The sequence below is a fragment of the Pongo abelii genome, chromosome 7 (assembly GCF_028885655.2).
Source record: "Pongo abelii isolate AG06213 chromosome 7, NHGRI_mPonAbe1-v2.0_pri, whole genome shotgun sequence".
Lineage (NCBI taxonomy): Eukaryota > Metazoa > Chordata > Mammalia > Primates > Hominidae > Pongo > Pongo abelii.
In genome coordinates, this window is record NC_071992.2 from 44,440,384 (window position 1) to 44,468,115 (window position 27,732).

The 27,732-nt window shown below is 43.8% G+C and overlaps 1 protein-coding gene across 3 annotated transcripts; it reads left to right on the plus strand.

The window, feature by feature from the left end:
* The first annotated feature begins 11,327 nt into the window (after positions 1-11,327).
* On the plus strand, positions 11,328-26,895 carry VDAC3 (voltage dependent anion channel 3). 3 transcript variants are annotated; one of them, NM_001134043.1, is given in 11 exon segments: positions 12,905-12,965; positions 14,874-14,913; positions 15,239-15,307; positions 16,111-16,160; positions 17,700-17,702; positions 19,729-19,881; positions 20,673-20,725; positions 22,781-23,008; positions 24,300-24,450; positions 25,865-25,922; positions 26,369-26,895. In NM_001134043.1, coding segments are annotated over 9 exon segments (855 nt in total). In that variant the 5' UTR covers positions 12,905-12,965; positions 14,874-14,913; positions 15,239-15,240; the 3' UTR covers positions 26,461-26,895.
* Positions 26,896-27,732: the final 837 nt, after the last annotated feature.

Sequence of the window (27,732 nt, forward strand, 5' to 3'; positions counted from 1 at the left end):
TCGGACTACATGTTAGGAATAAAATTTGAAACTCCAATGGCCAGGCACAGTGGCTCACACCTGTAATCCCAGCACTTTGGGAGGCCAAGGTGGGAAGATCTCCTGAGCTCAGTAGTTCAAGACCAGCCTGGGCAACATATTGAGATCCTGTCTCCACAAAAAAAAATTAAAAAAAAAAAAAGTAGGCCGGGTGCGGTGGCTGACGCCTGTAATCTCACCACTTTGGGAGGCTGAGGTGGGTGGATCACCTGAGGTCAGGGGTTCGAGACCAGCCTGGCCAATATGGTGAAACCCTCTCTCTACTAAAAATATAAAAACTAGTCAGACGTGGTGGTAGTCACCTGTAATCCCAGCTACTCGGGAGGCTGAGGCAGGAGAATTGTTTGAACCTAGGAGACGGAGGTTGCAGTGAGCCAACACGGTGCCACTGCACTCCAGCCTCGGCAACAGAGTGAGACTCCATCTCAAAAAAAAAAAAAATTAGCCAGTCATAGTGGTGTTCACCTGTAGTTTCAGCAACTCAGGAAGCTGAGGTGGGAGAATCATTTAAGCCCAGGAGATTGAGGCAATATATATATATATAGAGAGAGAGAAAGATCCAGACAGAAAACTTGTATGTATGGATGAGAGAGCCTGCGTGACACAGAGAGAGAGATCCAGATAGAAGACATGTACATATGGATGATTTCAATATATTATGACAAGCACCAAAATAAAGGTAGAAATGTAAGGGTGGAGGACTTATGAAGATATAAATACAGAGGAAGGCATGATTTAGACTTTCTAGAGAAATAAAGGAATGTGTTTACAGATGAGGTAATATTTGAGCTGAATTTTGTGGGTTGCATAGGAGCTTCCTAGGTTGGGAAGTCGGAGATATCCTCACCTGGGCTCAGAGGGTGAGGTGTGCGCAAGAGGGAGGAGGTGCACTCAGGTGCTAGTGAGAGATTGTGTGGCTGCGGCAGATGATGGAAGGACGAGATGAAGCAAGATGCAAACCCTGATATGCCGTGCTAAGAAAATCAGATTCTATTCTCTGCACAATGTAAAGTCATTGGAGATATATCAGACTGAGAATGGCATGATCCGCTGGGTGCAGCGGCTCATGGTTGTACCCAGCACTTCGTGAGGAGGATAAGGCAAGAGGACCACTTGTGGCCAGGGAGCAGCCTGAACAACACAGCAAGACCGTCTCCACGAAAAATAAAAAACCTGGGCATGCCAGCACTTGCCTATAATCTCTGTTACTTGGGAGGGTGAGGTGGGAGGATCACTTGAAGCCAGGAGTTCAAGAGCAGCCTGGGCAACATAACAAGAACCCATCTCTACGAAAAATACAAAAATTACCCTGGTGTGCTGGCACATGTCTGCAGTCCTAGCTATTCAGGAGGCTGAGGTAAGAGGATTGCTTGAGCCTAGGAGGTCAAGGCTGCATGATCCTATCACTGCACTCAAGCCTGGGTGACAGAGCTAGACCCTGTCCTCCCACCAACAAGAAGGAAGGAAGGAAGGAAGGAAGGGAGGGAGGGAAAGAGAGAGAGAGAGAGAGAGAGGGAGGGAGAGAGAGAGAGAGAGAGAGAAAGAAAGAAAAAGAAAGAGAAAGGAAGGAAGGAAGAAAGAGGAAAGAAAAGAAAGAAGGGAAAGAAAGAAGAGAGAGAGGAAGGAAGGAAGGGAGGGAAGGAGAGAGGGAGGGAGGGGGAGAGAGAGAGAAAGAAAGAAAAGAAAAGAAAAAAAGAGAGGAAGGAAGGAAGGGTGAAAGGAAGGAAGGAAGAAAAAAATGAAAGGAAGAAAAATGAAAGGAAGGAAGAAGACAGAAGGGAAGGAGAAAGAAAAAGAGAAAGAAAGAGGAAAGAAAGAGAAAGAAAGGAAGGAAGGAAGGAAGGAAGAAAGGAAGAAAGGAAGAAAGGAAGGAAAGAAAGAAAGGAAAAGAAAAGAAAAGAAAGGAAGGGAGGGAGGAAGGGAGGAAAAAAGGAAGGAGAAAGAGGAAGGAGAAAGAAAGAGAGAGAAAGAGAAAGAATGTGAGAGAAAGAAAGGAAGAAAGAAAGAAAAAGGAAAGAAAGAAAAGAAAAAAGAAAAGAAAAGGAAGAAAGGAAGGAAGGAAGGGAGAAAAAAATGAAAAAAGGAAGGAAGGAGAGAGAAAGGAAGGAGAAAGAAAAAGAGAAAGAAAGTGAGAGAAAGAAAGGAAGAAAGAAAAAGAAAGAAAGAGAAAGAAGGAAAGAAAGAACGAACGAACAAACGAAAGAAAGAAAGAAAAAGAAAGACACTGGTGTGATCTAATTTGCTTTCAGGGCACAATGCTGGTGGCACTGTGGTGCTTAGGTTGCACTGGGAGAGAGGGGAGGCTGGGGGCCACTTAGGACTCAGTTGTCATTGCCCCGATGACAATGAAGAGGTCCAATTTGAGGCAGTGACACAGTGACAATGGGAACCAAGCAAAGGATGGGAGTCTGAAGTTCGAGCTGCATCACTGGATGTAGGAGTGGGGAGGGAGTTGGGGAAGAGCTGGGATGATCCTGCCTTCTCTGATTTGGTGCACTGGGTGGGTAGAGGTGAGCCTAGAGACAGAGAATTCAGGATGAAAATCAGGTTGGGGGAGCAGGATAAGAGGGTGCCTTGAGAAAAGCTGTCCGCACAATCAACTGTTTGCAGGATATCTACTGTGGAGATATAAGAGTAGCCATTGTGTCTTCCACGAACCAGGCTCTCCGTTTTGCCTCTGAGAGACAGAGAGGAGTGGGTGCAGGCACCAGATGCCAGAGGATCACCAACAGGGGGTGAACAACACTGAAGAGCGACCCTGTGCCTGTCTGTGTCTGTCCATTTCTGTCTCTGTCTCAGCACTGAGAGAATGTGGGCTTTGGGGCCAGGCCTGACTCTATCACCAGCTGGGCCTCCCCTCCCATCTGCCCTGATCTGTGCATACGCCAGCCCGTCACAGCGCTTCTAAAACCCCACTGCAATCGCCTACTTCTTTGTCTCTACAACTAGACCATGAGCTCCAGCCAGGCGCAGTGGCTCACACCTGTAATCCGAGCGCTTTGGGAGGCCAAGGAGGGTGGATCACTTGAGGTCAGGAGTTCGAGACCAGCCTGGCCAACATGGTGAAACTCTGTCTCTACTAAAATACAAAAATTAGCTGGACATAATGGCACACACCTGTAATCCCAGTTACTCGGGAGGCTGAGGCAGGAGAATTGCTTGAGCCCAGGAGGCAGAGGTTGCAGTGAGCCAAGACTACATTACTGCACTCCAGCCTGGGCAACAGAGCAAGACTCCATCTAAAAAACAAAAACAAAAACACAACAAAAAAAACCTCTAAACAAAAGCCTCTCATTCATTTTCCAGGCCAGAACTTTCCATCTTCCATAGACTTTAGTGCCTAGCATCTCCCATGGCCCTACCTTAGTGGGCTGTCAATGGATATGTGTTCCATACAACTCATCAAAGAAAAACCTCCCTTAATCTGAGGCCTCATTTTGCAGTAAGACTAGGGTTACAGTCTCTAAAAAGCCAGAGCAATTTTGGAGGACAGTAGGTATGTGAAGTAGTTTCGGGAAAATGACATTTGGTATATTTTCAGATTTCCCAAGGCTGCTTGCCTGCTGCTAATCAGCACAGTGTCCCTCAGCGAGAATGCCAACAACTGAAACGAGATGCCTCCCCTGTGGCAGCGTCTACTGCCAGGAGCCCGCATCTCCATGATTTGGGGACTAGAGATGATGGGGCAGTGGGGAGAGGATGCACGGAGAAGTAAGTGGGGAGAGGAAAACTTAAAAAATGTTTCTGCTTAAAGGGCATCCTGTCTGCTCTTAGGTCAGGCCACAAGCTTCACGGCACAGGCCACAGCAGCAATGACCTCACAGAATTCACTCCACAAGCCCTCCTCAGCGGCACCTGGAGCCGTGGCTGTCTTTTGAAAAGGGCACCACAAGACACTCCTTTAGCCACAGAACAAAGGAAGCCGTCGTGCGAAATCTGGCCAAGGCGCTGCCATACTGATGCCTCCTGGCGAGGATCATGGGTTAACTGAAAAATCTCAGGCTGATGCTTCAAGTTTTGCAGTGAGCACCTAGCCCACGGGAACACTAAAATCAAGTAATACTGACTAAGCTTAGAGGAAATGAAATTTCTCAAAAAGAAATTTCCAGAGGTCCCAGTTTCTGCACTGATTCCACTCTTTGGGTAAAAATTGCAGACTCGTGTTTGAGACCTGCCACCTGTGTCCTCCCGCGTGACAGCTGCTGTGGTTCACGTCAAAGGCTGGGTGTCAGAACCAATTATTTATACTCATTCAGGAATGGAAATTTTTATTTGTTATGCCTCCTGTGTCAAAACCAGTTTAATTTCCATAAATTTTGCTTTCCTTAAAACAAAATCAAAGTAACGGAAGCAAGCAGGTCTTTGGCAGAATCTCACAGGAAATGTTCCATCAAATAAAAGATGAGAAGGGGCATATTGATGGGGTGGGCAGACAGACCGCAGGATGTGATCACAGAGATGACAGAAATGTTGCCATTTGGTTCCCTGAGGTCAGAAGGTAAGGCCAGCCCTCCACAAGGCTAGGGAGTGAAGGGCAGCACCCAGGGACAGCACAGGGGGGACGCCAGGGTGACTGGTGCCAGCCACTTTTGCAGACGGTATAGCCTCTGGCAGGTCATGTCACGCTCAGCCTCAGTTCCTTCTGGTCTTGAGGGCCTTTTACACACCAGTGTTTTGGGAGATTGGGCTGGCATCTGCCATGGCCCCCAAGTTGCTCAGCTCCAGGAGGCACCTTTGGACCGTGTTCCGTGCACGTGGCCCACGCCTTTGGAGCTGTGCAATGTGCTGGTGCAGGGAACCTCCCTTTCCAACAGCAACAGCCTTGGAGTTGTCCTGACTCCACATCAGGCATCTGGCTGGGAATAGCACCAGGGTCCCTGGACCCTCCTTCCTCAAAGAGGCTCTGCCATTGTTTTGTTTTAAAATAAAATCAGGTTGGCCGGGCATGGTGGCTCACATCTGTAATCCCAGCATTTTGCGAGTCCGAGGCGGGCAGATCACTTGAGGTCAGGAGTTCGAGACCAGACTGGCCAACATGGCGAAATCCCATCTCTACTAAAAATACAAAAATTAGCCAGGCATGGTGGTGCGTGCCTGTAATCCCCGCTACTCAGGAGGGTGAGGCAGAAGAATCACTTGAACCTAGGAGGCAGAGGTTGCAGTGAGCCAAGATCATGCCACTGCCCTCCAGCCTGGGGAACAGAGCAAGACTGTCTCAAAAAAGAAAAAAAAAAAATCAAGTTGTGTCCATTTGTGCCTTCCTAAGTCCTAAGTGCCTCACCTCCCGCACCCCCCACCAACCCTGTTCCTGGGCACTATCCCGCTTTCCTTCCTCTGTGCCATGCTGCGGCTGACACGTTCATGGGACACAAAACATGGTGAGGGAGGTCTGCCATCTTTGGATCTGGGCCCTAAGATGCAGACCAAACTGGGTCTCATTCTTCAATTCTTTATTTTTAGGAACAGGGTCTCATTTTGTCACCCGGGCTGGAGTGCAGTGGTGCAAGCACAGCTCACTGTAGCCTCAAACTCCTGGGCTCAGCCCCCCGAGTAGCTGGGACTATAGGTGCATGCCACCACAACAGCTAATTTTTGTATGTTTTGTAGAGATGGGGTCTTGCTATGTTGCCCAGGCTGGTCTTGAACTCTTGGGCTGAAGCGATCCTCCCACCTTGGCCTCCCAAAGTGCTAGGATTCCAGTCATGAGCCACAGTGCCCAGCTACATCTGATTCTTTTCCTTAGATTTAAGTGGTGAATCCTGTTGCGTTAGGAAACCCAGTCTTTCTAGGTGTTGAGGTGTATCTGGCTCAGAGGGTGTGATCTTGGCCCCTCTGTCCCAGGCTCCTAACTTGAGTGTCGTCCAGGCCTTCCCAGGACTTTGGCCAAAGAAAGCCGCCTGCAGCTGAAGCCTCTCTCTTGGGGGGCCTTACCCAGCCAGGAGTTTCCCTCTGGGCATCTCCATGTTAAAAATGAATACACTGAGACTCAGAGGGACCACTAATCTGCCACAGGCCCACAACGAGGGGGCTGCAGACCTGGGATCTGAACATAAGAATTCTGGTTTCAAAGTTCATTCTTTCCTCTATGCCTGCTACACAGCTCACTAACTGACGTCTATTTCCAAACACCAAGTTGATGGAAACAACATAAAATCACAAGGAACACTGCCTGGGCTATTTTCCAATTACGACTCTGGGTGTATGTCACCTCCTTCTTTCCCAAACTGTCTCTGATTAAATGGAAGCTAGAGCTTCACTAGGAAGTGACTGAGACTAAATGACTTGTAGGTGGTGTCATCAGGGCTGTAATGTAGCTGTGTGCGGTACGGTGACAACATTCGTTTCTCCATAAAACAACTTAGTAATTACTTGCTGCCCTTCTGACATTCAAATTAGACTTGTGGCCAGGCACTCTAATTCCAGCACTTTGGGAGGACAAGGCAGGAGGATTGCTTGAGCCCAGTAGTTTAAGACCAGTCTGGGCAACATAGTGAGACCCCATTTCTACAAAAAATAGAAAAATTAGCCTGGTGTGGTGGTTCACACCTGTAGTCCTAGCTACTCGGGAGGCCGAGGCGGGAGGATCGCTTGAGCCTAGGAGGTTGAGGCTGCAGTGAGCTGAGATGGCGCTGCTGACACTCCAGCCTGGGCAACAGAGTGACACCCCGTCTCAAAAAAAGATTTAAAAAAATCTAAAAACAATACACAAATTAGATTCTGACTTTGGTAGAAAGTCCTCAGACACAGCTCTGATCCTAATTCACAGCTGTGTTCATAACCTCATGAAGATCTTGGGTGAGGCTCTGGGGACACAGAGAGAGTGGGAGGGGAGGTTGTCACCTTGGCCCCTCCATACCGCCCCCGCCCCCACAGGTCTGGCTTCTCTTTTACCTTGTCTCCTTGCTCCTCCTTGTGGCAAAGAGTGAGGTGCACATTCAGAAGGCCCAGCACGAAGTCCAGGCTCGTGATTCCAGGAGCATTTCCCAATTTCTGGTGGAAATTTCCCACGGAATAGCACTGTCCTTCTCATATACCTAGGTTCTTCCCCATCTTATGCAAGTGAGCCTCACTTTTTCAATTATAAAAGAAACACATTCCCAAATCTTAGAAATGTTGGAAAATACAGAAAAGTATGAAGAAGAAAATTAAAATCAGATATCTAGAAATTTTGGTAAAATTTTCCCAATTTTTTTCTATGCAGTCATGTATACATATGTACATGCAGGCTTTATTTATTTAACATGCAATATAATTAATCTACCATCAGCTCCAAAACTAGCCATTACCAATGCCTACATCTGCTCATGTGCATCTCTTCTTCCCAATCCCTCTGTCTGCCTCCCCGGATTGGAGGTATACACTGAGGTTGTTGTTTTCAGAGACGAGGTCTCACTATGTTGCCCGGGCTGGAGTGCAGTGGTCATTCACAGGCAGGATCAGAGTGCACTACAGCCTGGAACTTCTGGGCTCAAGTGATCCTCCCGCCTCAGCCTCCCAAGTAGCTGGGGATATAGGTGTGCACCACTGCATCCAACTTGATGTTTATTGCTCCCTTGCTTCTTAAAATTATAATACACACACACACACACACACACACAATTGGGATTACACTGTACATACACTTTTGTTCCCTCCTTTTTCTTTTTTCACTGAGCCTTTCTTCAAGATAATCAAATATTATCAGAACCCATGGCTATACCACAACCCAGAATATGGATGTATTATAGTTTATTTAATGTCCTCTAGATGTTGGCCATTTGGGTTGTCTTTTGGCTTTGCTTTGTTTTTGTTTTGAGATGGTGTCTCACTGTGTCACCTAGGCTGGAGTGCAGTGGCGCCATCTAGGCTCACTGTAGCCTCAGCCTCCTGGTCTCAAGCGATCCTCCCAGCCCCTCCTGAGTAGCTGGGAACACAGGCGTGCACCACCACGCTCAGCTAATTTTTTATTTTTTATAGAGATGGGGGTCTTGCTATGTTTTTCAGGCTGATCTTGAACTCCTGGCCTCAAGCAATCTTCCTGCCTCAACTTCCTAAGGTGCTGGGATTACAGGCGTGAGCCACCATGCCAGGCCAGCCCTTTTTCTTTAAAGAAACAGAATTGAATTACACAGCTGGCTTCAGAATCTTACATCCTACACTCAGGGTAATTGAGCTATGAAATCTTTACAGAAGAGCTTCTGTTCTCAGCTGTTTTTTCTATCTCTGAGAGTAAAACTATACTAACCTTCCAAGATTTTTCTCTGAACAAGGCCACAGGGGGAGACCAGCAGGTTACCTTGGCTCAGCGGGTGACCTGTGCTGGGAGACTGCTCCCTTGGGGACAGCATCTCCCTGGGCCTCTGCACTCAGATGCTCTGGGTGTTTCCCTGGATGGCAGCTCTGAGCACTGTCATTGTGCCCTGGACACGAAAGGCGCTTAGCAAACATCCCTCGAAGGCATTGAAAGTCCCTTCCCAGCTCTAAAATTCTGGTTCCGTTGATTTGACAGGAGAATGCCATGGTATTGGTATCAGGATTCGGACTGAGAAAGCCCTTTCCACACTTCCCAAGAGTTTAGATCACAGTGTGGGTGGGGAATGAGAATGTGAGAATGAGTGCATTATTTGGCTGTAGTTCTGAGGTGGTGAAGGCCAGTCTTTTTTTTTTTTTTTTTTTTTTTTGAGATGGAGTTTCACTCTTGTTGCCCAGGCTGGAGTGCAATGACACGATCTCTGCTCAATGCAATCACCACCTCCCGGGTTCAAGTGATTCTCCTGCCTCAGCCTCCTGAGTAGCTGGGATTACAGGTGCCCGCCACCATGCCCAGCTAATGTTTTTGTGTTTTTAGTAGAGACAGTGTTTCATCATGTTGGCCAGGCTGGTCTCAAACTCCTGACCTCAGGTGATCCACCCGCCTCAGCCTCCCAAAGTGTTGGGATTACAGGTGTGAGCCACCGCACCAGGCCAATGAAGGCCAGTCTTGATAAGGACATTAAGTGTGAATCTAGACCGAGCTAACTGGGCAGGACTAGAGAGACAGGAAGCAAAGGATGGATCCTTCCTGCAGCAGCTGACTTCCTCCACTGTTTTCTCATCACCTTCTTGCTTCACGTCTTTCTGGATTACCTGGGACTGGTGTTGTCAGGTCCTTTCAGAAGAAAGACCTTCAGATAACAGAATGTTGTGAAATTTCCATTAAAAAATTTTTTTTTAACAGATAAGGATCTTGGTCTGTCACTCAGGCTGTGGTACAGTGTATGATCATAGCTCATTGTAGCCTTGACCTCCCAGGCTCAAGCCATCCATCCTTCCACCTCTGCCTGCTCAGTAGTCAGGACTACAGGAGGCCACCATCACCCTCAGCTAATTAAAAATGTTTTTTTAGAGACGGGGTCTCACTATGTTGCTCAGCCTACACTTGTACTCCTGGCCTCACAGCATAGGCTGAAGTTGTGGCTCTAATATTCACATGTATATGAATAAATGTGAGTTTTGCCTGTACAGCTTTTAAACTCCTTTCTTTTCTTTCTTCTTTTTGTTTTGTTTTGTTTGAGAGGGAGTTTCGCTCTGTCGCCCAGGCTAGAGTGAAGTGGGGCAATCTCAGCTCACTGCAACCTCCACCTTCCAGGTTCAAGCAATTCTCCTGCCTCAGTCTCCTGAGTAGCTGGTACTACAGGCATGTGCCACCACACCTGGCTAATTTTTGTATTTTTAGTAGAGATGGGGTTTCACCATGTTGGCCAGGCTGATCTCGAAATCCTTATCTCGGGTGATCCACCCGCCTGAGCCTCCCAAAGTGCTAGGATTACAGGTGTGAGCCACCACACCCGGTCTAAACTCCTTTCTTTTCTTTTCTTCTTTAATTTAATTAAATTAATTAATTTATTTATTTTTGAGACGGAGTCTCACTCTGTCGCCAGGCTGGAGTGCAGTGGCATGATCTTGGCTCAGTGCGACCTCTGCCTCCCAGGTTCAAGCGATTCTCCTCCCTCAGCCTCCCGAGTAGCTGGGACTACAGGTGCGCACCACCACGCCCAGCTAATTTTTGTATTTTTAGTAGAGACGGGGTTTCACCATGTTGGCCAGGATGGTCTCGATCTCTTGGCCTCGTGATCTGTCTGCCTTGGCCTCCCAAAGTGCTGGGATTACAGGCGTGAGCCACTGTACCCAGCCAACTCCTTTATTTTCATGTGTTATTTACTGATGAACATTTTCTATATGCCAGGTAAATTGTGCACTATGGATACACTGTTTGTTTTTGGAGATGGTGTCTCCCTCTGTTATCCAGGCTGTAGTGCAGTGGCGCAATCACAGCTCACAGCAGCCTTGACCTCCCTGGGCTCAAGTGATCTTCGCACCTCAGCCTCCCAAGTAGCTGGGACTACAGGCACATGCCACCCATGCCTGGCTAATTTTTGTATTTTTTGTAGAGATGGGGTTCAACATATTGCCTAGGCTTGTCTCAAACTCCTGGGCTCAAGCAATCCACTGCCTCAGTCTTCCAAACTGCTAGGATTACAGGAGTGAGCCATGGCGCCCGGCCTGGATACATTATTTGATTTAATATCCACTACAGTCCTCTGAGTAGATATTTAGTTCTGTTTCAGATGTGGAAACTGAGGCAGAGAGAGGTGAATGCTTGCCTAAGCCCACAGAGTTGGCAGAGCTGAGACACAAATTCAGCTCTTTGGACTCCTAAGCTCACTTTATTTCGGCAACTAGGTTATACTACTTTGCTTATGACATTGACCATATTTGGCCTCATTCAGCAGATATTTGTCCAAGTCTTACATTATGAGTCTCTTGGGGACGTGTATCTTACTTATCTCTTATTAACTTCAAATACCTTTCACACGGTGGTCAAATCTGACATATGCCTTTTGATTCAAGCAGCAACTTGGTATTGTGTACTGTGGAGTATCACAGACTTTGTGGGGGCCTTTCTGTCTCTTTTTATTTCAAAAAAATTTAAAACTCAGTGGAAAATTTCAAGAATAGTGCAATGAACACATATATATGTTCCACCTCGATTAACCAATTGTTAACATTTTATCATATTTGCTTTTTCTTTTTTCTGGACCATTTGAGGGTTAGTTGCAGATACATGATATTTCACTTCTAAATACTTCAGCGTGCATCTCCTAAAATCAAGGCCATTTCTGCATAACCAACATACACTACCCTTAGAATTTTTTTTTTTTTTTTTTTTTTTTTTTTTTTTTTTTTTTTTAGACAGAGTTTTGCCCTGTCACCCAGGCTGGAGTGCAATGGCATGATCTTGGCTCACTGCAACGTCCACCTCCTGGGTTCAAGTGATTCTCCTGCTTCAGCCTCCCCAGTAGCTGGGATTACAGGCACCCGCCACCATGCCCAGCTAATTTTCTGTATTTTTACTAGAGACGGAGTTTCACCATGTTGGCCAGGCTGGTCTCGAACTCCTGACCTCAAGTGATCCGCCCCCCGCCCCCCCTCGGCCTCCCAAAGTGCTAGGATTACAGGCGTGAGCCACCGCGCCTGGGGCCCCCTCAGAAAATTTTACATTGTTGCCATACTAATCTACTCTCCATTCAAATTTCCCCGATTGTCCCAATACCATTCCTCAGTAGCTGGTTTTGTTTGGTTTTTATTCAGGGTCTAATTTAGGATCACACATTGCTTTTAGTGTCATATCTTTTGCTTCCTTTAACCTAGAGCAGTTCACTAGCCTTTTTCCTAATCTTTGATGAAACTGACATTTTTGAAGACTGGGCAGGTGTCTTGCAGGTCTCTCAGTTTGGATTTGCCTGATTGTTTCGTCCTGAAGAGAGGCAAATTACACACTTTTACGAGAATATTATCTTTGTGTCACTCTCTGTGCCTCACACTGGGGGCATATGTCAGTCCCTACCATCCCCCGTTTGATTAATCTCTTTGATGTGAAGGTACCCTTTTCTCTTTAGTGAGTAATCTACGGGGGTGATACTTTGAAACCATATGAACATCCTCAACGGTCCATTGATCATTTCAGCCTGAATCAATTATTATTATGGTGGTTCCAAGACGATGATTTTCTATGTCTGTCATCTATTCTACCTTTATTAGTTGGTCTTCTCCTCTACAGAAGAGCTTTTTCTCCTCCACATCCTCTGTCCCTTTGAATGATCATCTCTCACTACTTGTGGGATCTTGAATCAATCACTCCCTGGGGACCTATGTATTCTCATCCTTAAGACGAGATGACCTCAGAGTGACACTCTTGAGGTCTGGTTAGTCTGAAGTGAAATTCCCATAAGGGGCTGGGTGTGGGCTCAGGCCTGTGATCCCAGCACTCTGGGAGGCGCAGGCGGGCGGATCACTTATGCCGTGGAGTTCGAGACCAGCCTGGAAACATAGGGAGATTCCCGTCTTTACAAAAAAAAAAAAAAGAAATTAAATTAGCCGGGCGTGGTGGCGCGCGCCTGTGGACGCTCCTACTCAGGAGGCTGAGGCAGGAGGACGGCTTGAGCCCAGGAGGTCGAGGCTCCAGTAAGCCAAGATCGCGCCACTACACTCCGGCTTGCGGCATGCCTCAAAGCTGGGATCCGGCACCCCGCGGCCTTTTCGCGGACGCGCCCATGACAACAGTAGCAACCTCGCGCATTCTCACGAGAATGAGTCCCCTCGAGGGCACAGGCGGGGTCCCCGGCCTCTCGGGCCCCCAGTCAACCCTACTGTGCACACCGAGCCCCCCTGCGCACGCGCGCTGCGGAGCCGGACAGTTGGTGGTGCTGGCTCGGCCCGGCTGTTCGTCTCCGCTCTCTGCCCCGAAGCGCGCGACCGTGGCGCGACACGCCAGCGCACAGGCGCTCTCGGGGGGGCGCAGCGCGCAGGCGCGGCTGAGAGTGAGAGGCTGCGCAGGCGCGGACGGCGTTGGTTTGAAGACCTTCAGCGTTGCCCTGGCGGAGCGGAGACAGGCCCTCGGGGTGGAGGTGAGGAGAGCTGAGGCCGCGCGGGCTCCAGGCCCGGAGAGCGGTGGGCCGCGGCCGAGCAGAGCGCCAGGCGGGAGGCGGGCCTAACGGAGGCTCTGTGGGCAGGGAGCAGGCTACCGGGGCGCGGGGGGCCGGGGCCGCCGCTCCCGCCGGGACCCGCCCGGGCCACCTGAGGCGATGGAGCCGCAGCACGGCGGGGCAAGTGGCCTCCGGGCGCGGGCCGCGACCTATCCCGCCGGCGTGTGGACCGCACTTTCCTCCCAGGGGTCAGCTAGAAAGGAGATCGGTTCTAGGGAAGTTGGATCCTCGAACCCCACACCCGTCCCCCGCCCTCCCCTGCCCCCTCCTTACGGCCGAGGCAGGGTGCCCTGCGTGCAATTCAAAACGGAGAAGCGAGGAACGAAACGGGCTCTGTACTGGCTGTCAAGTTAGTGGCTTTGTAAAGCAGTAGCAGCCGGCTAACGCCTTTCCCCGTCTGCGTCTCCTGCAGCCTCTGTGCAGTGTGCACATCTATGGGCAGGTGCATTCTGTAGAGCCGGTGGAAACGTGTGGTTGTAGCTTTACTCTCGAGGAACATGAAGTTTCTGTTCTCGATTTTTGCTTTATCATACTAGCAGTGCATTTCCCATCAGAGTCACAGGCCTGAAAAAGTCAGCTTGAACTAGGCAGAATTGAGGTCAGTTAGTGTACTAAACCAGCTACGTGACTTTTGCATAGTATCTGGTACTGGTTTTGAAAAATAACAAAACAAAATGCTGAAATATTGTAAATAGTCCCTAGACGTATATATGGTGCTTCTAAACATTTGAGTGTATCTTTTCTCGGCAGTATGAAAAACTAGACTGTAAAGCTTTAACATTTCTATGTCAGTATATACTGCCTGCATTTCTATACTTACCGCCCAAATTACAGACTTCTGGCAAAATTTCAACAAATATCAACATCAGTTGTAATCATAAAGAGTAATATCAAATTGCAATTGGGATAATATAAAAAGCCTAGAATTGATCACTTTAGTACAAGGGATTGAATTGTAAAATAATCGTTCTGTAAGTGAATTATGAAACCTTGTAGCTTAGAGCAAAGTTTTACTATGGAATGAGTCAGTACATTTATACTACCGTTTCCTCTTTAATTTTTTTCTTTTTAGTTTTTTATACTAGTCTCTTTATATCATAGTGTCTGTCATATTTGACAGGTTTATGTTAAGGAACAAAACTTAAATGCATTCCCATTTAAGTGCATCATATGTATATGTTTGGTATGATGGGGTAGGCAGAAGCTTAGCAGAAGTCTAGATTAAGAGCTGGGCTACATATAAATAAATATGGGCTTAAATGTGTAGATCATTCAGGCGTAGCAATTGCAAGGGCTAGCTGGTACTCTGGATTTTTCTGACATATAGGCTAATGGCACTGCTAGAGGTGGCTGTGTAATTGGTTAGACATAGCTTTTGAGTCTGCGAGAGGAATACAGAAGAACCTGCTGCAGGAAGATTTCCCATGATACAAAGAGGGCAAAGGAATGAGATAATCAGCAGTGTTGATAGCTCTGAGAATTTGATAGGAGGGTCACATTACCAGTAGCAAAGCTGGGCAAATTTTTAGTAGGCAAGATGAAAAATAAGGCACCTGAGGTTTTTGAAGGCTTTAACTTCAGAGTTTACACTAACTTTTGGTAAGCAGGTTGCTGCAGGTAGAATCTATCATATTTCTGGCTAATGGGTAAAATTATAGCACTTTAAGAAGAGCTTTGAGAGAAGATATATTCTAGATGAATACACTTCAATTCGTATGGTAAATTCTTATTTTAAGAACTGAATTTCAGAGGAGAAAAATGTTAACCCTGAGGATTTTGATTGCATCTTTTAACAGTTTCTTTAAAAATTTCCATTGTTGTCTTATACAGGTCTTTGGTTTCATAAGAGCCTGAGAGAGATTTTTCTAAGGTAAATTTTGCATATATTTTTAAAAGAAGTCCAGTTTAACATAGCGTCTCTTTCATCCTGTAAGAACTTACTTTTCTTTGAAATGCAATCAGAAAGATGACCTCTGAATCTCACGGGAAAACTGTTTTATTCTCAGTATTCTGGAAAGGTCTATTTTTTAAGGAGCAGATTGCTGTCTCATACCTTTGATTGCATTAAAGCATTAATGATACACAGGAAGAGAAAACTGTATACCCCTTCTCACAGGATGAAACAGCAGAAGAACTGTGGGTGAATAAATACTAAATGGTTATTTTTATTCCTTTGCCCTGTTTTTCTTTATAAGATATGTGTAACACACCAACTTACTGTGACCTAGGAAAGGCTGCTAAGGATGTCTTCAACAAAGGATATGGTAAGTATGCTATTGTAACTTTCCAATTTGGGGTAAAGGTTAGTGTTGAATGCCTACTGTGTGTAAATACTGTGTTAGTAAAATAGGGGTAAGTCAGCATTATTCCACTTCACAAGATTTAAGGGGATAACTATTAACAGGCTATTAGACCGCATTCTTTAGAGGCAGAACCCCTTACAAGCATTAAAAGCAATTATATACATATACAGATGCATATACATGTCCATATTTAATGTTATCTGTAATGTAGAATAATATATATAACATGTCTCTTTGTCTAGCCCTGGGGACAACTAAATTAGGGGGTAGAACTTTTCCTCCCTCCAAACAATGGTATTGTTTTTATGAAAGTGACAACATAACTTTTGATTTCTTTGGAGTAATGTATATTCTGATCCTAAATAAATATTTTTTAGGTTTTAAAATTTAACTTAAATTTTTGTGCTGTACATATTTAATTTTTTCTTATTAACTAGTAATGTTAACTGTATATTTTAAGCGATATATACAGCAGCACACTATTTTCAGCAATTTTGATTCTTGGAATAGTGCATATTCCTTTCATTTATTTTTTTCTTTAACTTACATTTTAAAAGTATATCTTTATTCATTTTGAGTGCTTGAAAATTATACTGAATTTATTTGGTTATAATTCAGTTTCTTGAGGAACTCTCACCCAATGAAAATACTATGCATTTTTCATATGGAAGGTACTATAGGCTATTTCATAATTTCTGAGTTGCAAAAACTAGTAAATATCACATTTTGTACATTACCATGTTTTTGTGTGTGTGTGTGTATAGGCTTTGGCATGGTCAAGATAGACCTGAAAACCAAGTCTTGTAGTGGAGTGGTGAGTATTTAATATATTTTTAATGGATGTAACATAATTAATTTAAAGGAATCTGTTTAAAATCATGACAGTCTAGTTACTTGAACCAGCACCATGCTGTCTTCCCCACAGCTTTGTCCTCTCAGATTCTAAACAGTATTCTTAGCCAATTAAAATAAACAACCAAGTTGAATTTTTGAAGAGACCTTTTGTGTTTCTCAGAATATACTACAGCTTTCACTCAGAAGATGTAGAATATATATTTTTTGACCCATGTCATATGTTTATACTTTCATGAATATGTATATGGGCACCAAAAACCTTACTTCCATGATAATGGGTTCATGGAAATTTTATTACTCTTTTACAAAAACAAATTAACTTTACTCTGCCCCTTCATGATTAGTTGAAACAAAATATGTAAATAAAATGTATTTCTGCACGTATGCATGTACATTATTCTACAGTTTTTAACTGATGTTTATAAAGTATTTTTTAATTGGAAGTAAAGACTACAGTAAAGGTTATGTTGGCATATTTTCAAAGTATCATTAACAATAGCTTTTGGCTGGGCGCAGTGGCTCACACCTATAATCCCAGCACTTTGGGAGGCCGAGGTGGGTGGTTCACGAGGTCAGGAGTTCAAGACCAGCCTGGCCAACATAGTGAAACCCCGTCTCTGCTAAATATACAAAAATTAGCTGGGTGTGGTGGCACGCGCATAGTCCCAGCTACTCGGGAGGCTGAGGCGGGAGAATCGCTTGAACCTGGGAGGCGGAGGTTGCAGTGAGCCGAGACCAAGCCATTGCACTCCAGCCTGGGTGATAGAGTGAGACTTTGTCTTAAAAAAAAAAAAAGGCCAGGCGCGGTGGCTCACGCCTGTGATCCCAGCACTTTGGGAGGCCGAGGTGGGCAGATCACGAGGTCAGGAGATCGAGACCATCCTGGCTAATATGGTGAAACCCCGTCTCTACTAAAAATACAAAAAAATTAGCCGGGTGTGATGGCGGGTGCCTGTAGTCCTGGCTACTCGGGAGGCTGAGGCAGGAGAATGGCATGTACCCAGGAGGCAGAGGTTGCAGTGAGCAGAGATCGCACCACTGCATGCCATCCAGCCTGGGCAACAGTGCAAGACTCCGTCTCAAAAAAAAATTGCTTTTATTTAATAAATCTCAGCAAGTAGGTTAAGTTTTAATTTACCTTACTCTGATTTCTCCTCATTGGCTGCATCGTTTTTGGTATTTATCCATTCAAACCCATGCAAATTTTATTTCTGGATGTATAATTAGAAGGACAAAGGCATGTGGAATTCTAATGATACTGTATATAATCATGGTTTGTGACCATCATTTTTTCCCTGGGTTTCTCTAGAGTAAATAAATATATATGCACCTCCCTTACTAAGATGGGCACGCTGTGTATATAGTTCTGTTAAAATAGAAGAATCATTCTCATTTTGTGTAGGTTCCAGAATTTGCTCATGAGGTTTGTGTTGCAAAAATTATCAACTAAAATTTTATCTCCCTTTCATGCTGCTGTTGTGTGGTAATATTCATTCAGATGGTAAGAATAAAAAGCTTATTCGTATGCTTGTTTTTATGGCTGCTTTTGGTTTCTGGTATTGATTTAGGATAAATTTCAATCATTGTTCCAAATTTCTTAGATTGTGTCTTGATATTTTTCTCATATGCCGTCTACTTAACAGTAACATTTTTGTTTGTTTTGTTGCTTACTAAGCATTTAATATAGAGCTATATGCATGTTATCTGCATGTTATAAATGTGTTTTGCACTTGTTTGACCAAATTATGAAATTAGACACAAACTGAACTGTGACTCGTGAGCCTGGAACTCAACTTAGAACAATTCTAGCCTTTTTTTCTGAGATTTGTACCTGTGGCATTTTAGATTCGTGACAGACCTTCAAACTAAGAATTGATGCTGACAAGGGAGAAATGTAGACTACCCCTCTACCTTAATTTTGTGCATAAGGTTTTTCTAACACCAAAATTAAGATTTGCATTTGTTATACTTGTCGAGTTTGTGAAAAGTAAATGTAAAAAATAAAACACTAGATAGTTGGATCTACTAAAAGAAAAATGATTGTCACATTAAAATAATTATGTGAACAGTTAAACATGATTAACATGTTAATTTTTTTTACTAAGGCCTTCCCCTAAATGTGCAGCATGATACTCTCTTTGAAACCATTCTGTGTGGTGTTGATAAACAGAACATAGCTTCCCAGTTGTCTCATCTGCCTGTAGAACTAGAGTTAGGGGGCAGGGCATTTGTTAAGGAGAGGATTCATGTTGCAGGCAGTGAAAAAGACTGGTCAGGGTTGGCAGCATCTCACTACTGTTGGCAGGATTTCAGAAATGCTCCCTAAAACAGGACCAATCAGAATGTTTTTTCTTGACAGTTCATAGATTGTCAGTGACAGGTGCTGTCTGCTTTCCCCAGAAGGAGGTCTATTTCTAATTGCTTATTGTCATATGACTTAAAGGGCACTGAACTAGGGCAAAGGATGTATTTTATTTTATTTTATTTTTTTGAGACTGAGTCTCATTCATAGTAACTGTTTGATAGAAAGCACTCTTAAAGCTAGACAGGATAGAAAGTGGGAAAGAAGGATAAATTATAGCATTCTACTTTATTTTGAAAAATGGGTAGTACTTTCAAATATTGAAATTGTCTAAGCAGAAGTTTTGCAGTTTTGCACACAAAAGCATTAAAGTTTTCACAGCAGTGTGACTGTACTTAATGCCACTTCACTGTACACTTAAAACATTATTAAAATGGTAAAATGTATGTTAAATGTATTTACCACAATAAAAAAAAAACGTATTTTTAAAAGGAAGTAGTAAAGTGTTGACCCTATTAAAAAGGAGGAGGGCAGTATTTTGGGATTTTTAAGGACTTTGAAATTAACTGATTGAAACATATAGCAGAGAACTGATAATCTTTTTTTAGGTCATGAAAGTAAAATGTTTAAGTACAATATTTTTGGTCTTTTTAGTAAAGGCATTTGTTTTCAGTAAAGATACTTCTTTTTTAAAGGAGAGAATTTAGGATTCCCATTTAGTAAGAGAGTATATGGAACAAGAAATATCAATAAGAGAAGTAGAGTAATGGAAAGATCTGAAACTGGTATTGAGCTGTCTCACTCTGTTGCCCAGGCTAGGGTGAAGTGGCATGATCTCGGCTTACTGCAACCTCTGCCTCCTGGGCTAAGGCTGGGACTACAGTCGCGTGCCATCATGCCTGGCTAATTTTTTGTATTTTTTGTAGAGATGGGGTTTCGCCATGTTGCGCAGGCTGGTCTTGAGCTCCTGGACTCAAGGGATCCACTCGCCTTGGCCTCCTAACATGCTGGGATTATAGGCATGAGCCACTGCGCCTGGCAGAACTGGTTAAAATATTTAGGGACTGGAAAAGCAAGGGGAAAGGAGGAAAGAAGTTGCTCTAGAATAGGGCTGTGGCAAATAGTAAATGGTATTGTTTTTGATGCATTGAACACTGCTTTCCAAAGTGAATATTTTCTATTTGATGAGCTAATTTTAAAGTAATTACTTTTTCTTGCTTACCAGGAATTTTCTACTTCTGGTCATGCTTACACTGATACAGGGAAAGCATCAGGCAACCTAGAAACCAAATATAAGGTCTGTAACTATGGACTTACCTTCACCCAAAAATGGAACACAGACAATACTCTAGGAACAGAAATCTCTTGGGAGAATAAGGTAAGAGAAAGCATTAGAAGTTATTCATAGGTTCAATTTATCTTGTAGATTGAATGATGAACATACCCCAAATATAATCAGAAGAGATCTTACAACCTATCTAGTAGCCATATTTTTTCTCTGCATGTGGCCTTTTTTGATGTCTTATGTTTCTAGAAAATAAGGCTTTGTTTGTGAGTACTCTAATTATTATATTACATCTTTGTTCTGACTGGTTCTCTGTTACACAGCTGAGCTTCTCCTGGGTAGAACAAACTATTTGCGGAAATTTGGTTTAGTTTTGTAATTGTTGCAAAATAGGCTTGACAGAAAAATTTTTCTAAAATGTTCTCATGTTTTCAAGGAGAAAATCTATTAGATATTTGTCAAGTGCCCACTATGTACAGGGCATTGTTTTTGGTATAGATACTATGTATAGATAGTGTACATGCAAAGCTGAGTAAAATGACTTAGCTTGCTTTTTAAATGTCAGGTTATCTCATTACCGCTCTTTCAAGAGAGTATCAAGATGATTTTGTTGTATGGGAATTCTGTTTGGTTTTGAACTGTATTTTATGTTAACTTGCTAAAATAGGATTTGCCCCATTTTTTGGTGGGAGAACCATGATGAAGGCTGGGGTGAGGGGACAGGAGGATGGATAGCTTACTTATTACATAATTTAATATTTCGCTTTCTTGAATGACTTCTTTTTTTTTGTTGAAGAACTTAGAGGAAACTTTAGAATTGGTTTCTTGAGTTGGATAAATGATTGAAAATTACTAATTATTTATTTTAAATCTTTGTTTTTCAGTTGGCTGAAGGGTTGAAACTGACTCTTGATACCATATTTGTACCGAACACAGGGTAATTATTCAAATCCCATTTCCTGAAACGTTTTTGGAGCCTGAAAGCGTAGAGAGCTTTAGAATAAGGAGATATAGTGCAAAGTTCAGAGGCAGGAAGAACTTAGAAGGTTGCTATAAGGAATATTGGAGACCTTGTATGTGTAGTACAGATAAAGGAAGATCCCTCCCCACCAAGGCAGGATGAACAATTTGAAAACTGAATAGATGAACAAAAATGTATAAATATATTTCAGAGAGACACATGGTAGAAAAAATTTAGGAGCTAGAAGAGTCTTGAGACCATAGATGAATCTTAAGCAATTCTGAAGATTGATGGACATGGTATTCTGCTGAGAAAGTTAATTCCTTTTGGCCGGGCGTGGTGGCTCACGCCTGTAATCCCAGCACTTTGGGAGGCCGAGATGGGCGGATCGTGAGGTCAGGAGATGGAGACCATCCTGGCTAACACGGTGAAACCCCATCTCTACTAAAAAATACAAAAAATTAGCCAGGCATGGTGGTGGGCGCCTGTAGTCCCAGCTACTCAAGAGTCAGGAGGCTGAGGCAGGAGAATGGCATGAACCCAGGAGGCGGAGCTTGCAGTGAGTCGAGATGCACTGCAGCCTGGGCAACAGAGCGAGACTCTTTCTCAAAAAAAAAAAAAAAAAAGTTAATTCCTTTTTTTTTTCCCTTCTGGTTCTCAGATGCTATAATGATTAGTTCTGCTGCCTACTTGATTTCTTAGCCTCTGTACATCCCCCAACTTCTTGACCTCAATTTCCTCATGTGAAAAAAAGGGGGATTGTGTCATTTCCTATCTGCCTAATGAGGGTCCATGCTATCTGAAGGACAGAGGTTGCTAGATGAATGCAAAGTGACATTTGTCTCAGCCGTAACAACAGTTGTGTTCTTTTTGCCACACACTTCAGTTATCTTTAGGACAAATATTCTTTTCTTTCTTTTTTTTTTTGAGATGGAGTCTTGCTCTGTCACCCCGGCTGGAGTACAGTGGCACTATCTCAGCTCACTGCAAACTCTGCCTCCTGGGTTCAAGCAATTCTCCTGCCTCAGCCTCCCAAATAGCTGGGACTACAGGCATGCACCACCACGCGCAGCTAATTTTTGTATTTTTAGTAGAGACGGAGTTTTATCATGTGGCCAGGATGGTCTCTGTCTTGACCTCGTGTTCCGCCTGGCTTGGCCTCCCAAAGTGCTGGGATTACAGGCATGAGCCACGGTGCCCGGCCAGGACAAATACTCCTACAAGAGGCTTGATTGGAATAGGGTTATTAAGAACTAATTTCATTTTTTCAGTTTTGTCCTTCAAAAAAGCACACTTCTCTCCATGATAGGTTAATAATGTATATTGGGGGTTCTTTGTGGCATTTGGCATTTGGAAACATTTAAAGAGATTTGACTTCTTGTACATCTGTATACATACACCTTCAGATTATTAATTTGGCACTGAAATATCTTATTCATTCTTTTTTTTTTCTCTCTTTTGAGACGAGTCTCGCTCTGTCTCCAGGCTGGAGTACAGTGGCATGATCTTGGCTCACTGCAACCTCCACCTCCCAGGTTCAAGTGATTCTCCTGCCTCAGCCTCCCGAGTAGCTGGGACTACAGGCGTGTGCCACCACGCCCAGCTAATTTTTGTATTTTTAGTAGAGACAGGGTTTCACCATGTTGGCCAGGATGGTCTCAATCTCCTGACCTCGTGAACTGCCCACCTCGGCCTCCCAAAGTGCTGGGATTACAGGTGTGAGCCACCGCACCCAGCCTCTTATTCATTCTTATACTTTTGTTCATGCTTTTATGAAATAAATCATGAAGTATCCTATCATTTGAACTTGTAATGAGTAATAGATGATAGTAGTCTATACATGTCTAATCCTAACAAAATTATATTTGTAGAACTAGGTCATTTGAAACGTTTTTACTATATATGTGGCATGTACCAAAATAATATTTACATTGGGAGATGAGAGAGAGGATCTTACTCTAAAAATTCCTAGACAGTAGTAAAAACTCATGTTGTTGTCATCATTTGCTTTTGTTTGTTTGTTTGTTGCAGAAAGAAGAGTGGGAAATTGAAGGCCTCCTATAAACGGGATTGTTTTAGTGTTGGCAGTAATGTTGATATAGATTTTTCTGGACCAACCATCTATGGCTGGGCTGTGTTGGCTTTCGAAGGGTGGCTTGCTGGCTATCAGATGAGTTTTGACACAGCCAAATCCAAACTGTCACAGAATAATTTCGCCCTGGGTTACAAGGCTGCGGACTTCCAGCTGCACACACATGTGTGAGTGTTTATAATTTATTCCTTAGTGTCAGTGCAGTTGCCCAAAATATTGTAGCCATTAGCATGCTGAGAAGTGATGGTACTTAGATTTAGCATGCCTCGGTGAATATCCATCCTTGCGGTGCTATCCTCATAGCAAAACCTTGCCAGGAGGCTGGTGCACGTGGTGTGCAGGCTGTGCTGCTGGTGGTCACTGGCCCCTCAGCCTGCACCCCAAACTTCAGGAAGCTCCAGCCTCTGTAGAAGAACCACTGGGATAGAGGGAGCCCAGAGCGTGGCTTACCTCATGGTAAGATGACCCTTTGGAGATGTTACTGCTTCCTCTGCTGCCCTCTCATCTTGACAGTATCTGGAAGCAGGTCTGTTTGGGTCACCAACAACAACCACCAAATTGATTTGAGCATCCTGGGACATCCTGGTAATTCTGTGGAGGTTTCAGGTATCGGTATTCTCGGTTGGAACCCGGGTTCTGCTAATGCACTCAGAAGTAACAGGTGCTCTGAAAGCGTCCTGGGATTCGTTATGTAGGCTGCACCATGTTGGTGGATGAATCGGAACTTTCACACAGTATTTGATGTTGAGCCTACTGGACACTGCTGCTATACCAGGAAGAAAAAGCAAAGGGCAAACTATGTGTTTTTAAACTGCTGCAGATTCCTCTCTGCTAGATGCTCTAATTTACTTATGATGGCTAAAACAAAGGCAAGCAGTGGTATAGATAGTTACTGAAACTGATGAAACAGTATTATCAGGAAAACCATGAAAACCCAAGGACTCACCTCTGGCATGCTTGGAAGCAATAACTAAGGTGGTTTTCTGGAGCAGTGCACCCTAGGTATCGTAGGAGGGTGCTTTCTAACTGTAGGATTGTGTTTTAAAGGAAATCCAGAATTGGTTTTATTCCTATACCTCTACCTTTTTATTTTTTTGCAGAATCTTTATTGAACTCTACTTTGAAGTTTCTAAGTTCTATGAACTTCTCAGAGACCTATAGATTATACTTACCCGAGGTGTCTGCCTTTGTGCTTAACTGAATTGTCTTAAGCAACTCACATCATGTGGAGGAGCCAAGTAAATGGATCAAGTGTTAACGTTTTAATTAAGCAGTCATTACTGGCATAGCTGGATTTAGTTCTGTGTTTTGTTTAGTAGTCATTTATGCTAGAAATTTGCTGAAATCTATAGTTACAAAATGGGATCCTTGTTTAGATAGTCTTAGAATTTGTTTTCCTACCATAATAACAATGGTACAAACTAGATATTTATGATGTTTTCTTATCTATGAAAACAGGAATGATGGCACTGAATTTGGAGGTTCTATCTACCAGAAGGTGAATGAGAAGATTGAAACATCCATAAACCTTGCTTGGACAGCTGGGAGTAACAACACCCGTTTTGGCATTGCTGCTAAGTACATGCTGGATTGTAGAACTTCTCTCTCTGTAAGAATGTGCTGCCAGATTGGATCTGCTCTTATGTTTGTGTCTAAGTTTTCAGAGAATGTTGTGATATGAGTGTAGTTTGCTTGTTCTTTATTAACTTTAATAAGCCAGCTCATTGTGTAGTGAAAAGAATATAATGTGGCCAGGCTCACGCCTGTAATCCCAGCACTTTGGGAGGCCGAGGTGCATGGATCACCTGAGGTCAGGAGTTCAAGACCAGCCTAGCCAACATGGTGAAACCCTGTCTTTACTAAAAATACAAAAATTAGGTGGGTGTGGTAGGTGAAGCCTGTAGTCCCAGCTACTAGGGAGGCTGAGGCAGTAGAATTGCTTGAACCCGGCAGATGCAGAGATTGCAGTGAGCCAAGATCACACCATTGCACTCCAGCCTGGGTGACAGAGCAAGAGTCTATCTCAAAAAAAAAAAAAAAAAAAAAAAATTATGCTTGAAGTCAGGAAATAGGGGTTCTTCTAGTCCTAGCTCTTCCTGTATATTTGTTGTCTGACCTTGTCAAGTCATTTTATCACTTTGGCCTCAGAATTTTCTTATTTGGAAATTCATGGGATTAGATGACTATTTCTGTTGCTATAGTAACTCTTATTAAAAATAACACTGAGCTCTTAAATTTCATGTACTGTGCTAAGGGCTTTACGTATATTACGTCATTTAACCCTCACAACCACTCTATGTGGCGAGTAGTGTTATCCTCATCCCTGTTTTACAGATGAGAAAACTGAGCCTTAGAAAGGTCAGCTAACTTGCCTAAGGTCACATAGTAACTGGCAGTGCCACAGTTGAACCTAGGTCTGTTTTTCTGTCACCCGAGTTCATGCTGTAACCACTGTGAGAGATTGTCAGCTGGTATCTCAGAGAATTCAGGGTGTTTGGTTGTGTAGTGTTTAAAAATTTTGCTTGAGGCCTTGAAGCATACATTCTCAAGGTACGTCCCACCCCTACAAGTCCTACTGACTTCTTAATCAGTAATTCTGGCTGGGCACGGTGGGTCACGCCTGTAATCCCAGCACTTTGGGAGGCTGCGGCAGGGGATCACCTGAGGTCAGGAGTTTGGTACTTACCATGTGTGAAACCCATGTGTGAAACCCCATCTCTACTAAAAATACAAAGTTAGCCGGGCATGGGGGCGCATGCCTGTAATCCCAGCTACTTGGGAGGCTGAGGCAGGAGAATGGCTTGGACCCAGGAAGCGGGGGTTGCAGTGAGCCAAGATTGTACCATCGCACTCCAGCCTGGGTGATAAGAACAAAACTTCATCTCAAAAAAAAAAAAAATCAGTAATTCTAGATTGGTCCTAGGGTGCTTTTAGCATTGGAAACGTGATGCACAAAGTGATGGTTATATTGGACTGATCTGTAATTCACTGTTTTCTGTTATTATTCTATCTCTTAATCTTAGGCTAAAGTAAATAATGCCAGCCTGATTGGACTGGGTTATACTCAGACCCTTCGACCAGGTAAGTAAAGGAATTAATAACAGAGGGGTTGAGGTGGAACGTGATAGAGAAAAAAATGAAAATAACCTACAGAACAACCTGTAGTCACTGTAAGTTGATTCGGACCATTTTGTAACATTTGGTTGTTGAGACAGAAAACAAAACAGATCAAATACTTTTGCATTAAAAAAGTATGTATTTCTGACTATAATGTGGTCACTTTGGCCTTTGAGTTTGGTTGATCACTCATTGCCCTTAACCCTGAACTTCAGAGAAAGTTTGCCATGATCATGCTTTCCTCATTACACATCAGATGGTTATAAATACCCGATTAAGTAATAGCTGTTTGCTTATAGCTCGTATACCCAGCTACAATCCACACCATTGATTCCATCTGTTGTTTCTAGAAAGTTCAGATCTAATTGTAATACTTGTTTCAAGTGATTGTGGTGTTTTCTTCTTCCTAGGAGTCAAATTGACTTTATCAGCTTTAATCGATGGGAAGAACTTCAGTGCAGGAGGTCACAAGGTTGGCTTGGGATTTGAACTGGAAGCTTAATGTGGTTTGAGGAAAGCATCAGATTTGTCCCTGGAAGTGAAGAGAAATGAACCCACTATGTTTTGGCCTTAAAATTCTTCTGTGAAATTTCAAAAGTGTGAACTTTTTATTCTTCCAAAGAATTGTAATCCTCCCCACACTGAAGTCTAGGGGTTGCGAATCCCTCCTGAGGGAGACGCTTGAAGGCATGCCTGGAAGTTGTCATGTTTGTGCCACGTTTCAGTTCCGTTCTGAAGTGTTATTAAATGTGTTCCTCAGCGACAGTGTAATGTCATGTTAGAGGAGACGATCTGACCCACCAGTTCGTACATCACGTCCTGCATGTCCCACGCCATTTTTTCATGACCTTGTAATATATTGGTCTCTGTGCTATAGTGGAATCTTTGGTTTTGCATCAGAGTAAAATAAAATAAACCCATCACATTTGGAACATAACTGCTCATCTGACTTGCTGGTGGTGGTTTTCTTACCTTTGATGTGATTTGTTTTAAGAAGCGCTTTCACAGGCGAGATTTGTGTCTAAAGTATCAGGGCTGCCGTCTGTCCCTTTCACTTCACTGACCCCTGCTCTTCTCTTGCTCTCACAGGGCAGGCTGAGGAAGGAAGCAGTGAACATGGTTGTGCTGGGGGGTGGCACATCTGTTGTGCTTGTGGTGTGATAGGGTCGCATCACCCCCGGAGTTGTGTCCAGCTGCTGAGAAAGTGTGGATGTGAGCGGGTGAAAAGACGGTTGAGGGACGAGTGCATTTGGGGAAGCACGGGGAGGAAAGACGGTGGGAGGAGGCCAGAGCTGGGTGGACACTTCTGGGGCTCCTCCTGGGCTTCAGAAACATGATTTTTGATTACTAGTATAGAAAAATGATAACCAAGGAATGAAGTACCAGTTTAGAGAAGAAATGAGCAGACTAATATCCTCAGGGCTCACTGGTAAATCATCTTCCTAAAAGTAGAACTCCTTTTGAAAATCTTTTTTTTTTTTTTTTTTTTTTTGAGTTTAAGAGCAGAGGTTTAATAGGTGAGAGAGAAGAGAAAAGCTGTCTCTTGCAGAGAGAGGGGGTTCCTGAGTGGGTCTTCGGTTTTGTGATGAAACACACAGGGTTTTATAGGCTAGCTTGAGGAGGTGGTGTCTGATTTACACTGGGTCTGAGAGATTGATAGGACCAGGTGTGCTGTTTGCACAAAGAAGCTGGCCATCCCACCCTAATCTTTTATTATGCTGATGGGTTCTCTACCTGGCTGGTGCCATGTTGCCTGCCTTTTTACTGCACATGT

Coding starts and splice junctions, on each gene's coding strand:
- VDAC3 (XM_024250693.3), top strand. CDS start 15,241: ATGTGTAACACACCAACTTACTGTGACCTAGGAAAGGCTGCTAAGGAT. Junction 15,308..16,110: donor TGTCTTCAACAAAGGATATG/GTAAGTATGCTA, acceptor GTGTGTGTATAG/GCTTTGGCATGGTCAAGATA. Junction 25,923..26,368: donor TACTCAGACCCTTCGACCAG/GTAAGTAAAGGA, acceptor TCTTCTTCCTAG/GAGTCAAATTGACTTTATCA.